Consider the following 14,031-nt stretch of genomic DNA (forward strand, 5'->3'; position numbering starts at 1 on the left):
TTCAAGATTCAAGATTCAAAAACTTTATTACTCAAGGATAAAGATTTTAGGCATCGCCCAGTCTTCCAATCTGTCCTTGTGACAACAATAACAATAACAACATTAACGATAACGACACAAAAATAATGATTTTGTTAACACTGCTGCATCTACTGCTACTACAACGAAGAATGATCACAATCATCATCATTAACATCGTAAAAAGTAATAAAACGAACGCATTCATACATTCATATCCATACACATGCACACACTCTCTCCACCCAACATACCATACACATGCACACACTCTCTCCACCCAGAGAGACAGAGAGAGAGAGAGGAGAGAGAGACAGAGACAGAGAGAGAGGAGAGAGAGAGAGAGAGAGGAGACAGAGACAGAGAGAGAGAGAGGAGACAGAGACAAAGAGAGAGAGGAGGAGAGAGAGAGGAGACAGAGACAAGAGAGAGCCAGAGCGAGAGAGAGGATAGAGAGAGAGGAGAGAGAGGAGAGAGAGAGAGGAGAGAGAGAGAGAGGAGAGACAGACAGACAGATAGACAGACAGAGACAGAGAGAACGAGATAGATAGACAGATAGACAGACACAGAAACAGAAACACAAAGAGGGGCAGGGACAGACAAAGACAAACATATAGGCACACACAGACCGAGAGAGAGAGAGAGAGAGAGACAGACAGACAGAGAGAGAGAGAGAGAGAGTAGAAGGAGGAGGAGAAGAATAACAGGAAGAGGGAGAAAAATAGAAGAAGAAGGAAGAGGAAGAGGAGGAGGAGAAGAAGAAGTAGTGATGGTAGTCATAGTAGTAGTTGTTGTTGTTGTTGAATTTACACAGGGCATCAAGTCATTTGTCTGATTAACCAGCATGCCTGGGAATTATGCTCTCTCTCTCTCTCTCTCTCTGCAAGTGTAGGTCTGGTTACAGAGGTGTAAGAAAATACAGCTTTGATTTTTGTCTTGAAGTGCCATTTTCAGCCCCTCTTCCTGAAGTAAGTATATATATATAATTCTGTTAAAATCATTCACAGCACGCAATTCTCTTAAACCGTGATACATACCTGAGGTATCTTTAAGGACGAGAACGAATCCACATGACAGAACACAACCGATATACCGTGTCAAAAAAAAACGTCCGTGGGGTAGATCTGGTGCGGGGTGGATTCCTACGCGCACGGCACCGGTAGAGATGGGAAGTGGGCAGCGCTGCCCTACTATATAAAACACCAGAGATCGCAGATTTCGACTACTCGCTACAAAGACTTGAGAATTTCAGGGTGTCGAAGCCGAGGCTAATACAGTTCAATGTACTGACTCTTCTTTGGTTCTGGCCTAAAAAAAAAAAAAAAGTCCACATCTAGAGATTGAGATTTTGATAAGTATTTTTTGGTAGTACATTACTTTTTTTTTCTTTTTTGGTTAGTATATCGCTTCTGAAAGACTCGAACTGTGAAACGTTCACGAGAAAAAACCTCGGAAAGAAACTGAAATCCGTGAAAATCCCCAAACACGTACTAGTCCGGCTGTTCTTCAGTACCACTGTCAACTATCGCTGCCTTCTTCAGAATGAGGTCCTTCGTATTATTGTCAGTCGCTGGGATTCTTCTCCTACAGTCTGGTAAGTATCTTATGGCTGTGCTCTCTCAAGATTTTTCGGTGCATTTGGACTTAAAAAAAAAAAAAAAAAAAATTCATGTTTGACCATTGTTACGTCCTGATGTTCTTTCGATACTGTTCTTTTCTGTCGCAGCATTTGATGCAGTCATATTTCATCATCACTTTTATCTCTTTTTTTTTTTTTTGTCCATTTCATTTTTTTCTGTTACAACTTTATGAGTTTCTTCTTTATCTTTACTCCTTTCGTCTCGTAACTTTTCATCTCGAAATTAAAGAATAATGACGGGTGCAATAGCCGAATGGTTAAAGCGTTGGACTTTCAATCTGAGGGTCCCGGGTTCCAATCTCGGTGACGGCGCCTGGTGGGTAAAGGGTGGAGATTTTTCCGATCTCCCAGGTCAACATGTGTGCAGACCTGCCAGTGCCTGAACCCCCTTCGTGTGTACACGCAAGCGAAAGATCAAATACGCACGTTAAAGATCCTGTAATCCATGTCAGCGTTTGGTGGGTTATGGAAACAAGTAAATACCCAGCATGCACACCCCCGAAAGCGGAGTATGGTTGCCTACATGGCGGGGTAAAAACGGTCATACACGTAAAAGCCCACTCGTGTATATACGAGTGAACGTGGGAGTTGCAGCCCACGAACGCAGAAGAAGAAGAAGAAGACGAAATTAAAGAATAATGAGGGCTAGGTGAGTAAAGGGTTAATAAACAATAAAGAGTGTCAGTATCAGTATCAAGTAGCTCAAGGAGGCGTCACTGCGTTCGGTCAAATCCATATACGCTACACCACATCTGCCAAGCAGATGCCTGACCAGCAGCGTAATCCAACGCGCTTAGTCCGGCCTTGAGAAAAAAAAGAGCAAAAGATAAAACAATAAATTAAAAAAGAAAAAAAAGAAAAGATAAATACATAAAAATGCTACTACTAATAATAATATCTATAAGGCGCAAAGTCTTGATGAAGTCAAGAGTGGTAATTCTCCATGGGACACAACTTCAAGTTAATGCTGCTTTTTTGGGAAGTGGCTGTGTTGGTTCCAAATGTACCTTTTATTGACTCACTTGTGAAAACAAAGTGAGTCTATGTTTTAACCTGGTGTTCGGTTGTCTGTGTGTGTGTGTGTGTGTGTGTGTGTGTGTGTGTGTGTGTGTGTGTCTGTGTGTCCGTGGTAAACTTTAACATTGACATTTTCTCTGCAAATACTTTGTCAGTTGACACCAAATTAGGCATAAAAATAAGAAAAATTCAGTTCTTTCCAGTCATCTTGTTTAAAACAATATTGCACCTCTGGGATGGGTACAAAAAATAAAAAAATGAAGCCTATTTATATGCAAACTGCATTTACTGTTATATTTATATTTTTTGTATTCTCTAAACTTGGCACTTTGACCTCATATTCTGACACAACAACAAGAGGAGTCATTATTATCATTTTTTGTTCAAACAGGAACTTCTTTTGCTAAGCATGGAAGTTTTATTCGTTTTGCAAACGTTTTGGTGCAGATAGTAAAAAAGGGAAATTACTCTGTAATTAATGCTAGGGGACTTAATTTATCACAAGTGAGTCTTGAAGGCCTTGCCTCTCTTGTTGTGTCCTTGTATTTATTCTAAACGCACGAAATAGACATGCGAAATAAAATCGACATAAGGATGGACAGTAAAATGTATCCAAATGTACACGAAATTCTACATTTCATGGAATCGAAGAGAGAGAGAGAGAGAGAGAGAGAGAGAGAGAGAGAGAGAGAGAGAGAGAGAGAGAGAGAGAGACGAAACAAAAGGTTTGCTCAACAACCCACTATAATAGTCATTCGGATGAGACGATAAACCGCGGTCCCGTGTGCAGCATGCACTTAGCGCACGTAAAAGAACCCACGGCAACAAAAGGGTTGTTCCTGGCTAAAATTCTGCAGAAAAATCCACATCGATAGGAAAAACAAATAAAACAAATAAAAAAGGGTGGCGCTGTAGTGTAGCGACGCGCTCTCCCTGGGGAGAGCAGCCCGAATTTCACACAGAGAAATCTGTTGTGATAAAAAGAAATACAAATGCAAAATGCAAATGCAAATAATCATGCTCTCTTTAAGACTTTTGGTACATTTCAAACGACCGCTGATGTTCTCGATGTTTTGGACAACGGTCGTTTTCGCACTTGAAGTCGGCAGACGGGTCTGTTGACATCGACAATAATACGGAGAACTGTAATCATTTGAGCTGAGGCTGGTTAAGACATTAGTTACATCAGGAAACGTATTGACACTAATGCCTTTGTTTCTGTTGGTCAAATGTCATCCTGCAGTTTTTATGATTTGCGGTACGGTGTACATATTATTTATTTGTTTGTTTACTCTCCATAGCTTATAAAATTACTATTTTGATCTTTGCCGATTATTATTATCATCATTATTATCATTATCAATTTTTACTGTTAGCGGTCTCCAAAATGTATGTGTCGCACCTTCCATACGAGATGCTAAGTTTGTTGTTGTTGTTTTATGATTCATCCGAAACTCCTTTTACCTTCGAAGACTGTTTTTAAAAAATCGTCTTCGGAAGAAACATTCGTTGAGAAAAACAAAACAAAACAAAACAAACAAACAAAAAATCGCCACCGAATTAATCGGCGTTGATATTTGCCAACGCTGGAACAGTTTTCAGCCAGCATGCAAGCAGAGGAAAAGTGATGAACTAGAGAGCTTTTTACAGAACAAACTTTTGACGCTTTATGGTGCCCATACATCCCAAATTATGTTTTGGAAGAGCGATAGCTGGCCTTTAAAGTACATTGTTGATAATTAAAACGTTCTCTTAATTTTGTTCTCGTCTGAGCTAATGCCTCGATTAACTCACTCAGTACGGCCAGTCCTCTCTTCTCTACACAGACCCCTCGGATGTCCAGTGGGTGTCTGAATGACCCAACCTTTAGCTTCCGTCGTCAGAATTGTGGTATTCTTTGTCAACATTCACCTCTTCAGTGTAAGAGCCTTCCGCTTGTAATATTTTGATGGTGGTAATTGGGGAGAAACGCTGTTAACGTCGTCTCTTTCGCCGTTCGTATGGAAAGAGTTAAAGTATCAATTCTATGCCATGAAATATTCTGACGCTTATTTCACCCTTTTCTCGGAAAAACGAAACAAGATATAACAAAGCCTGGATTCAGTGTCGTTTCTATCATAGAAAATCTGTACAAGTTGTTAAGTCCTTGTAGAGCGACATCCATTTTGATTCTGGGGATTTTAATCATAACAAACGAAGCTGGACACACCTCCAGAAGAAGACAAAAATGACTGCAGGATTCTTCAAAGACAAAAAACTAAAGTTTATAAAAAACAAAACAAAACCTTTTTGGTGGCAGTTGAATCCTCTTTGTTTTTACACGACGTTTCGGACCATAGGTTCTTCAAAGACAAAAAACTAAAGTTTATAAAAACCTTTTTGGTGGCAGTTGAATCCTATTTGTTTTTGCACGACGTTTCGGCCATAGGTTCTTCAAAGACAAAAAACTAAAGTTTATAAAAAAAAAAACCCCCTTTTTGGTGGCAGTTGAATCCTTTTGTTTTTACACGACGTTTCGGACCATAGGTTCTTCAAAGACAAAAAACTAAAGTTCATAAAAAAAAACAAACCTTTTTGGTGGCAGTTGAATCCTTTTGTTTTTACACGACGTTTCGAACCATAGGTTCTTCAAAGACAAAAAAATAAAGTTTATAAAAAAAAACAAACCTTTTTGGTGGCAGTTGAATCCTTTTGTTTTTACACGACGTTTCGGACCATAGGTTCTTCAAAGACAAAAAACTAAAGTTTATAAAAACCTTTTTGGTGGCAGTTGAATCCTTTTGTTTTTACACGACGTTTCGGACCATAGGTTCTTCAAAGACAAAAAACTAAAGTTTATAAAAACCTTTTTGGTGGCAGTTGAATCCTATTTGTTTTTGCACGACGTTTCGGCCATAGGCCTATGGTCCAAAACGTCGTGTAAAAACAAAGAGGATTCAATTGCCACCAAAAAGGTTTTTATAAACTTTAGTTTTTTGACACCTCCAGAAGACAGGAGAGCAAGGAAGGCGATACGTTTCAGTTTCAGTTTCACTTTCTCAAGGAGGCGTCACTGCGTTCGGACAAATCCATACACGCTACACCACATCTGTTGAGCAGATGCCTGACCAGCAGCATAACCCAACGCGCTTAGTCAGGCCTTGAGTGCATGCTTACATATTTGTGTACCTATGAAAGTGGATTTCATTTTACGTAATTTCGCCAGAGGACAACACTCTCGTTGCCATGGGTTCTTTTTCAGTGCGCCAAGTGCGTGCTGCACACGGGACCTCGGTTTATCGTCTCATCCGAAAGACTAGACGCTCAGTTTGATTTTCCAGTCAAACTTAGGAGAAAGGGCGAGAGCGGGATTCGAACCCACACCCTCACGGACTCTCTGTATTGGCAGCTGAGCGTCTTAACCATTCTGCCACCTTCCTCCTTCGATACATTAACGCAGACATATTTAATGATAATTCATCAATGTCCTATTGTCTTCGCTGTTTCATAGTAACAATACTACAACAACTACTACTAATGATAATAATACTACAACTACTACTGCTAATGATAATAACAATACAACAACTACTACCACTAATGATAATAACAATACTACAACTACTAGTACCAATGATTATAACAATACAACTACTACTACTAATGATAATAACAATACAATACTACAGCTATTACTACCAATGATTATAACAATACAACAACTACTACTACTACTACTAATGATAATAACAATACTACAACTACTACTACTAATTATAATAACAATACTACAATAACAATACTACAACTATTACTACTAATGATAATAACAATACTACCATAACTGTACTACAACTACTGCTACTAATGATAATGATAGTATTTATATAGCTCTGAATCTTGTGCAGAGACAAATCTAAGCGCTTTCACACCAGTCATTCACACGCATGCATAACTCTAAAACTGAAGAAACTGAAGACAAGGAAGAGGTAGGGGGAAGGGAGGCTATATTGGGAAGAGGTAGGTTTTAAGGCCAGACTTGAAAGAGCTGAGTGCCGAGAGCTGACGAAGCGAAAGAGGAAGTTCATTCCAAATGCAAGGTCCAGAGACAGACGTCCAACAGTGGAGTGTTTGAATCTGGTAAGACTGGTGAGTGCGGAGACCTGACGAAGCGAAAGAGGAAGTTTATTCCAAATGCAAGGTCCAGAGACAGCGAAAGAACGGCGTCCAACAGTGGAGTGTTTGAATCTGGGTAAGACTGGTACTATACTACTACTAGTTATGATAATACTACAACTAATTATGATAACACTACTACTGCTACTCAACGCCACTATTACTGATGATGATGATGATGATGATGATGATAATAATAAGAACTGAAGCATTGAATTATTCCGTCATCAGTTCAATATTCAAACACACGGCCCTTTAAAAACACGCAGCCGGAACAGAACGGGAAGTGTAGGCAGGAGACACACAACCAACCAATCAGCAGTAAAAGCCAGGAGAGTCACTGCAGTTCCTATAACGGGGTGTTTATGGCCATCCAGCCACTGCCATTCCCTGGAGAGCCCACCATCACTGCCTCTGGCTCCTGACGGCCGCCTGAAGAGACCGACACTTCCAGACAGGCACTTCAAGACCGGCCAGCAGCCAGGTACCTGCAAACCCTGGCCTGTTCTGGCCTGTCCTGTCCTGGCCTGCTTTTCTCGATTCATAATGGCCAGCAGTTTTCTGAGAGGGGGGGCTCCTGAGAGAGCGAAGCAGTTGTTGTTTTTGCTGCTCATTGTTGTTAATCTTGTGTCCATATTAACTGACCAAAATAGTAACAAGATAAAAGAGGAAAAAAGAAAGAAAGAAAGAAAGAAAGAGAGAAAGAAAGAACGAAAAAAAGAAGGAAAGAGAAAAAGAGAGGAAAAAAGAAAGAAAGAAAGAAAGAAAGAAAGAGAGAAAGAAAGAAAGGAAGAAATAAAGAAAGAAAGAAAGTAAAAGAGAAGAGAGACAGAGAGAAAGAGAGAAAGGAAGAAATAAAGTAAGAAAGAAAGTAAAAGAGAAGAGAGAGAGAGAAAGAGAGAAACAAAGAAAGAAAGAAAGTAAAAGAGAAGAGAGAGAGAGAAGAGAGAAAGAAAGAAAGAAAAAAAGAGAGAGAGAAGAGAGAGAGAAAGAGAGAAAGAAAGAAAGAAACACAGCAGCAAAAAAAAAAAAAAAAAAACAAAAAAAAAAAAAAAAAAGTATCAAGCCATGTTCGAGTGTCCATAAAAGCATATGCTGAGTAATCTAAGGTCTGTCCACCTTATTGGGTAGCCGCGTAAGTCACATCTGCTTCCTTTTCCCGTTCTCTCCTAGAGCAGAGTACAAACAAGGAAATCTATTAAAGAGAAGTAACAGAAGAATAAGAAAATACGCTTTGAAGTAATGAGAACATTTGTATTTGGCAGAATACGGCTACGTTTCATGGGGTGATTCTTTCTCCTTTAATTCCATTTCGTAGGAGAGAGTGTTATCCTCTGGCGGAATTATGTAGGAGAAATCCACTCAGTTAGGTACGCATGCACTCAAGGCCTGACTAAGTGCGTTGGGTTACGCTAATGGTCAGACATCTGCCAAGATGATGTGGTGGTGTAGCGTGTATGGATTTGTCCGAACGCAGTGACGCTCCCTTCAGAGACTGAAACTGAAACATTTTCATTAAAAAAAACTTCTTTCAACGTTTTTTTTTTTTTTCAACATTTTTTTTTATTCAGACAAAGGTTTACAGATACAGAATTTATATGTTTTGTGCATTAGAAAGTATAGGGTAAGCATATAATTAAGTTCTAAGTACTGACAAATCTATAACAGCAAAACAATATATGTTCAATGTCAAAGTTCCAAGGTAGTATTGAAAAGCTTAATCTTGTATCAAACAGTTGTAAAGTGCCCATCTTTCCACAAACTTGTTATATTCCATAGTTATGTTAAAGGCATACTTGTCTACTTCATATGCCTGTTTGAGGTCTTTTTTGAACATTTGTAATGTTGGTTTTATTTTGTTGATTCTACATTTGTATACATAGAATTTAGCTATCAATAAGATATATGAGAAACATTCATCAGTTTTCATTTAGTCATGTCCAAAAAGCACCAGTGTGTCGTTCAGGTTAAGTCTATCACAATGTAAACACTTTTCTTTTAAATATCTCACAAACTCCTTCCAAAAATGTTGTACATGGTTACATTCCCATAAATAATGCAGAATTGTATCTCTTTCTTCCTTACAAAAATTACACATATTATGTGGGAGTATTCCCATCTTCATCAAAACCGAATATGTCACAAGAATATGATAATTAATTTTCATCTGGAACCATTTCAACCTTATTTTATGGATTTTTTTTTGTATTGAAAAAAATGTTTCTTTCAACGTTTTAGTCCGGGACCATTATCTGTATGTCCAAACGTGTTCGTGGACAAGATAATTTGCATTATATTTCCTTCACTGTTTGTGTCGTTAATACTGTTGTTGTTTTTTTTTAATAGGTTAATTTAGTTTGGTCTTGTTTATATCGTTTGTCAAACTGATATCAACGAAACCATTTTCTTCTGGAATTTGTTTTTATGACTCAGTTATTCTTTCGGTTTTACCTTTCTTTCTTTCTTTCTTTAATTTCGTTCTCTCTGTCAACCATACATGAAGTCAGCTTAGCCGACACGATTAAGAAAACAAAAAACAAAAATAAACAAACAAAAAAAGAGAAAAGAACCAAAACAAACATCAACCCCCCCCCCCCACACCCACACCACCCCCCCCCCCCCCGAACTTAAACCAGGCGAAAAACATAAGCGAAAAAATATTAAGGAACATTAATTCTCCAGGCGACTTCAATAGAATAAAACAACAAATAAACAAAAAAAACAAACAAACAAACAAACAAACAAACAAAAAAAAAAAAAAAAAAAAAAAAAAAAAAGGGGGGGGGGGGGGGGGTAAACTTAAGGGAGTGGCACCGAATGGGTTCAAGACCATTTTTGACTGGAATGACCCCGTTTGATTGGCAAGTCCATCAATGCGCACATTTTCCCCACCTGTTCAGTAGTAGTAGAGCTGAGTTTGACCCATTCAATTTCTTCCCTTTTCGAGGCTGGATTCTGGGGTTTTTTATTCATTGGTGGTACGGGTGCTTTTCTGTACCGAGCAGAGGACTGATGTTTACACTTTACACGAGGAGATCGTGAGGAACAAGGGAGTTAATTCAAACAAAGTTCCCAGCGGTATCGCTACCCGAGTACTGTCACGTAAATAATCACTGACACATATGACTGAGACTGTGTTTGACTGAATAGTGCAGAACAAATATCGTGGAAAATACTGCCCCACTGAAAGATTTAATGCACTGCCTCATGTGTCCAACCTCTACGTCTAAGTTAGTGAGAAATTTAAGACAAAGTGAATATTTGTTGACTGAATATTCCGGGGATTGTTTGAGTGCGTGTATAAAAATCAGAACTGCAACTACGTGAAGTATTAATCACATTCATTCAACCGATATTGGATATTATATGAGAAACGTAGGTGTCATAATGTATCAATGGATACAAAAGGGAGGAGTTGGGGGGGGGGGGGGGTGCTGGAGTACAAACAAGGTAATCTATTAAAGGAAGTAACAGAAGAATAAGAAAATACGTTTTGAAGTAATGAGAACATTTGTACGGGTGCTTTTCTGTACCGAGCAGAGGTATCAGCAGGTTGCCTGCATTCGTGACAAAATAATTATATCAACTTGTAGTGACAGTGACGGGCGCAATAGCCGAGTGGTTAAAGCGTTGGACTTTCAATCTGAGGATCCCGGGTTCGAATCACGGTGACGGCGCCTGGTAGGTAAAGGGTGGAGATTTTTCCTATCTCCCAGGTCAACAAATGTGCAGACCTGACTAGTGCCTGAACCCCCTTCGTGTGTATATGCAAGCAGAAGATCAAATACGCACGTTAAAGATCCTGTAATCCATGTCAGCGTTCGGTGGGTTATGGAAACAAGAACATACCCAGCATGCACACCCCCGAAAGCGGAGTATGGCTGCCTACATGGCGGGGTAAAAACGGTCATACACGTAAAAGCCCACTCGTGTGCATACAAGTGAACGTGGGAGTTGCAGCCCACGAACGCAGAAGAAGAAGAAGAAGTAGTGACAGTATAAAAGAACTGCTCAAGTTTTTTTTTTTTTTTTAACGCATATTTTATATGAAAATGTAAGCACGAAATAAACACACACACAAAAAGAAAAAAAAAGGGGGTCTCTAACTGCACACACAGCAATCAAGCAAGGAAGAATCTTACAAGCCCTGTTTGTGAATTTCTTTCGCAGGACCTTCATTACGACGGACAGATTAAGATTTTGAGGTTGGCTGAACCTAGTCTGGATTGAACACGGTTCTCCCGAACAATGAAAGAGAATGCGCGTACTTGAGCTCACCACCACCTAGTCTTCCGTGCACGCAGATAACAACACCACGCGCGCGCGCGCACACACACACACACACAGACACGGACACACACACACACAGACACAGACACACACACACTCACGCACCCGGTGATACCATACAAGACGCGCGCGTTCGCCCCCCTCGCTCTTTCCCGTCCCCTGTCCCCCCTACTCTCACCCCCCTCAGTCCCCACCTCCTCCTCACTCCCCCCTGCCCTCCCCCACCCCCCGCACACAGAATCACAAAGGCCGTTCAGTTAATCAGTCCCTCCTCCACGGGCTTTTCTTTCATGGCGACACAAAGTGACCATGATCAAAAACCCAGACCCGTGATATGCCAGAGATGAACAATATCCCCAAAGTGGCTGTTACTCCCACCGCAAGAGTTTCCTTACGACAGTAATGCACGCATACACCGGGTGCACCCACCCACCCACCCACCCGTCCACACGCCCCCACCCATACACACACACATACACACACAGACAGACAGACAGAGAGAGAGAGAGAGAGAGAGAGAGAGAGAGAGAGAGAGAAGCTGATATTAGAGAGACAAATTATTTTAACTCGCCGGTTCATTTTTACTTTAAAAAAAAAAAAAAAAAGCACGTCGTATTCATAAACAAGATGAAAAAAAAAGAGCAAAAAAAAAAAAAAAAAAAAGAAAAAAAAAAGCCACCCATTATAAGTATTCTAAAGAAAGACAAATCTACGTCATGAAACATTATGCTTACTTTTTTCCATTTTCACAAAACCCATCTTCTTCCTAGTGCTGCTTTAAAAAAAAAAAAAAAATCGACATCATGAATGTTCGTCTGATTAAAGCAACAACAAGTGTCAGTCTCCTTATAACTTCCGTTTGATTTCTACTGTCTTGGAAGGTGGTTTTTATTTTATTTTATTTTTATTTTTTTTTACCCTTTCAGTTGATGAATTACGATTATAGTTTATTTCTAAGTCGGCGATACTGTCTTGTTTTTTTTAAATTTTATTTTCTAATTGTTAGACAACAAGTCAGGTTTTTTGAAACAGTTTATTATCTCACAGATCGCACCGAATGTTTCATTGAAGTATACTATCGAAATTATGTATAACATCATTATCTTATTATCTTATGGTAAAACTCTCTCTCTCTCTCATATATATATATATATATATATATATATATATATATATATATATAGTCATGAGAGAACGAAAATATCGTCTTTCAGTGAAATGTTCTGTGACTATGATGATAATGATAATTAAATAGTTTTATTTAGAGGCATCCATCTAAGAGTGAATCCATGTGATTGATTGCAATTTCTATCCACAAGGTATGTAGATTCAGCACATTTTTGGCTCCCGCGTATGTTTACACACAACCCGAGTCTCTGTTGTAAGCTGCAGGCGTTTATGTTGTCTGTGTGTTCGTGTCCGTGTCCATGTGTGTTTGCGTGTCCGTGCTAAGCTTCAACAAATTAAACAATTTCATTCGGAAATACTCTGTCATTACCGAATCTGGACTGGAAATAGAGAAACGAAAAGTATATCCTCTCACATCAATATGAGATGCAAGTCTTCCGTGTTAATCCGGAAATCCTGATCGTGAACGTTTAACTTCTTTTACTATTTGGCGGTTCCTTTTGTTTCGCATCGATTCCACAAGATGTGATGAGTTCCTGGGGGGGACGCTCACTCAGTCTGGCTACGCGACTGAGCCATTATTGTCGTTAGTAGGGGGCTTAGTAGGTGGTGTCCAAAGTACGTTAAATCAGAACAGGCACCACTGAACACCACCGAAGTGACTCAGCAGCAGTGCAGGGTCTCCTCTGGTGTGTGGCCTCCTAGCGACCTAACATCGATGGTTCCCTGCGCACTGCCGACGCTGGAACTGTGACGGACGAACCCGGGTGTGGCCGTGTATGGAGGAATCTAAATGAGCGGCGTAGGAGTAATGCCACTGAAACGGTGCAGATGATGGGGGGGGGGGGGGGGGGGGGGGGGGGGAAGATGTGATGAGTTGTCATTTAGCCTCATCTCTGCTTCGTTGCCGGAATGGGTGACTGAGAACCTGAGATTCTATTTCTTGTGCGCAGTTAAAAGAAAAGAAAAGAAAAAAATTCTTGACCGAACACACTGACTGACACAAACTAAAACTCTGAACGTGTTTACTGCATACGAATATTTCAAAGAGGGTACGTACTGATTTGACTAGAATGGGCGTGCGGAAAGTTGTATACAAGATGTCGTCGAAAGAATCCATCGTGTCTGAATGTTCATCACCATTGAAGTTGTGTACCTTGTGAATGGAGAGAGTTACCACTCTTTACTATTTGTTAATCATTTCATCTCCTGGCCTCATTATTTGTTAATTTCCAGTTGAAAAACCACCGAGGCAACCATGTGTTTGTTCTGTATTGTCCATGTGTTCTGTGTGGCTTGTTCAGGATTAAAGAGGCTATGCCAGTCTTGAATAAAAGCTCATTTGGGTTTGTACATTTCTTCTGTCTTTGCTGCTGTGTGCACATGTCAAATGATCGGTATAAAGACAGGCTCGGCGCTTCCCTTTCGAGGAAGTGTCTGGGTTTGTTCCAAAGTATCTTTTATTTACCTGTGTATTAGCTGAATTGGTAGCGTAAGCAGCACTGACTTGAAGTTGTGTACCTTGTGATTGGAGCGAGTTACCACTCTATACTATTTGTTAATCATTTCATCTCCTGGCCTCATTATTTGTTAATGTCCATCACTGTCGGTAGTGCTGGAATCGTTCTGCGACCGTCTGTCCGTTGATCTACATCTATAGGCCTCTTACATAGGAGACCGTGGGTCCCACCCACCGATCATAATTGTGACGAAAGAACTGGACAGTGAATATAATTATATCAAAGGTCTGTTTGTATTGGTAGGTCTGTGAGCTCTGGTATTTG

General features: G+C 39.9%; 1 protein-coding gene across 1 annotated transcript in view; it reads left to right on the plus strand.

Moving 5' to 3' along the window:
* The first annotated feature begins 1,257 nt into the window (after positions 1-1,257).
* Positions 1,258-14,031, plus strand: part of LOC143301402 (uncharacterized) — a 31,461-nt gene continuing 18,687 nt past the window's right edge. Inside the window, exon 1 of the mRNA XM_076615652.1 lies at positions 1,258-1,612. Coding sequence (XP_076471767.1) covers positions 1,561-1,612 — 52 coding nt within the window. The 5' untranslated portion in view covers positions 1,258-1,560. The remainder of the gene's footprint in view (positions 1,613-14,031) is intronic.

Source organism: Babylonia areolata, chromosome 27 (genome assembly GCF_041734735.1).
Source record: "Babylonia areolata isolate BAREFJ2019XMU chromosome 27, ASM4173473v1, whole genome shotgun sequence".
NCBI lineage: Eukaryota > Metazoa > Mollusca > Gastropoda > Neogastropoda > Buccinidae > Babylonia > Babylonia areolata.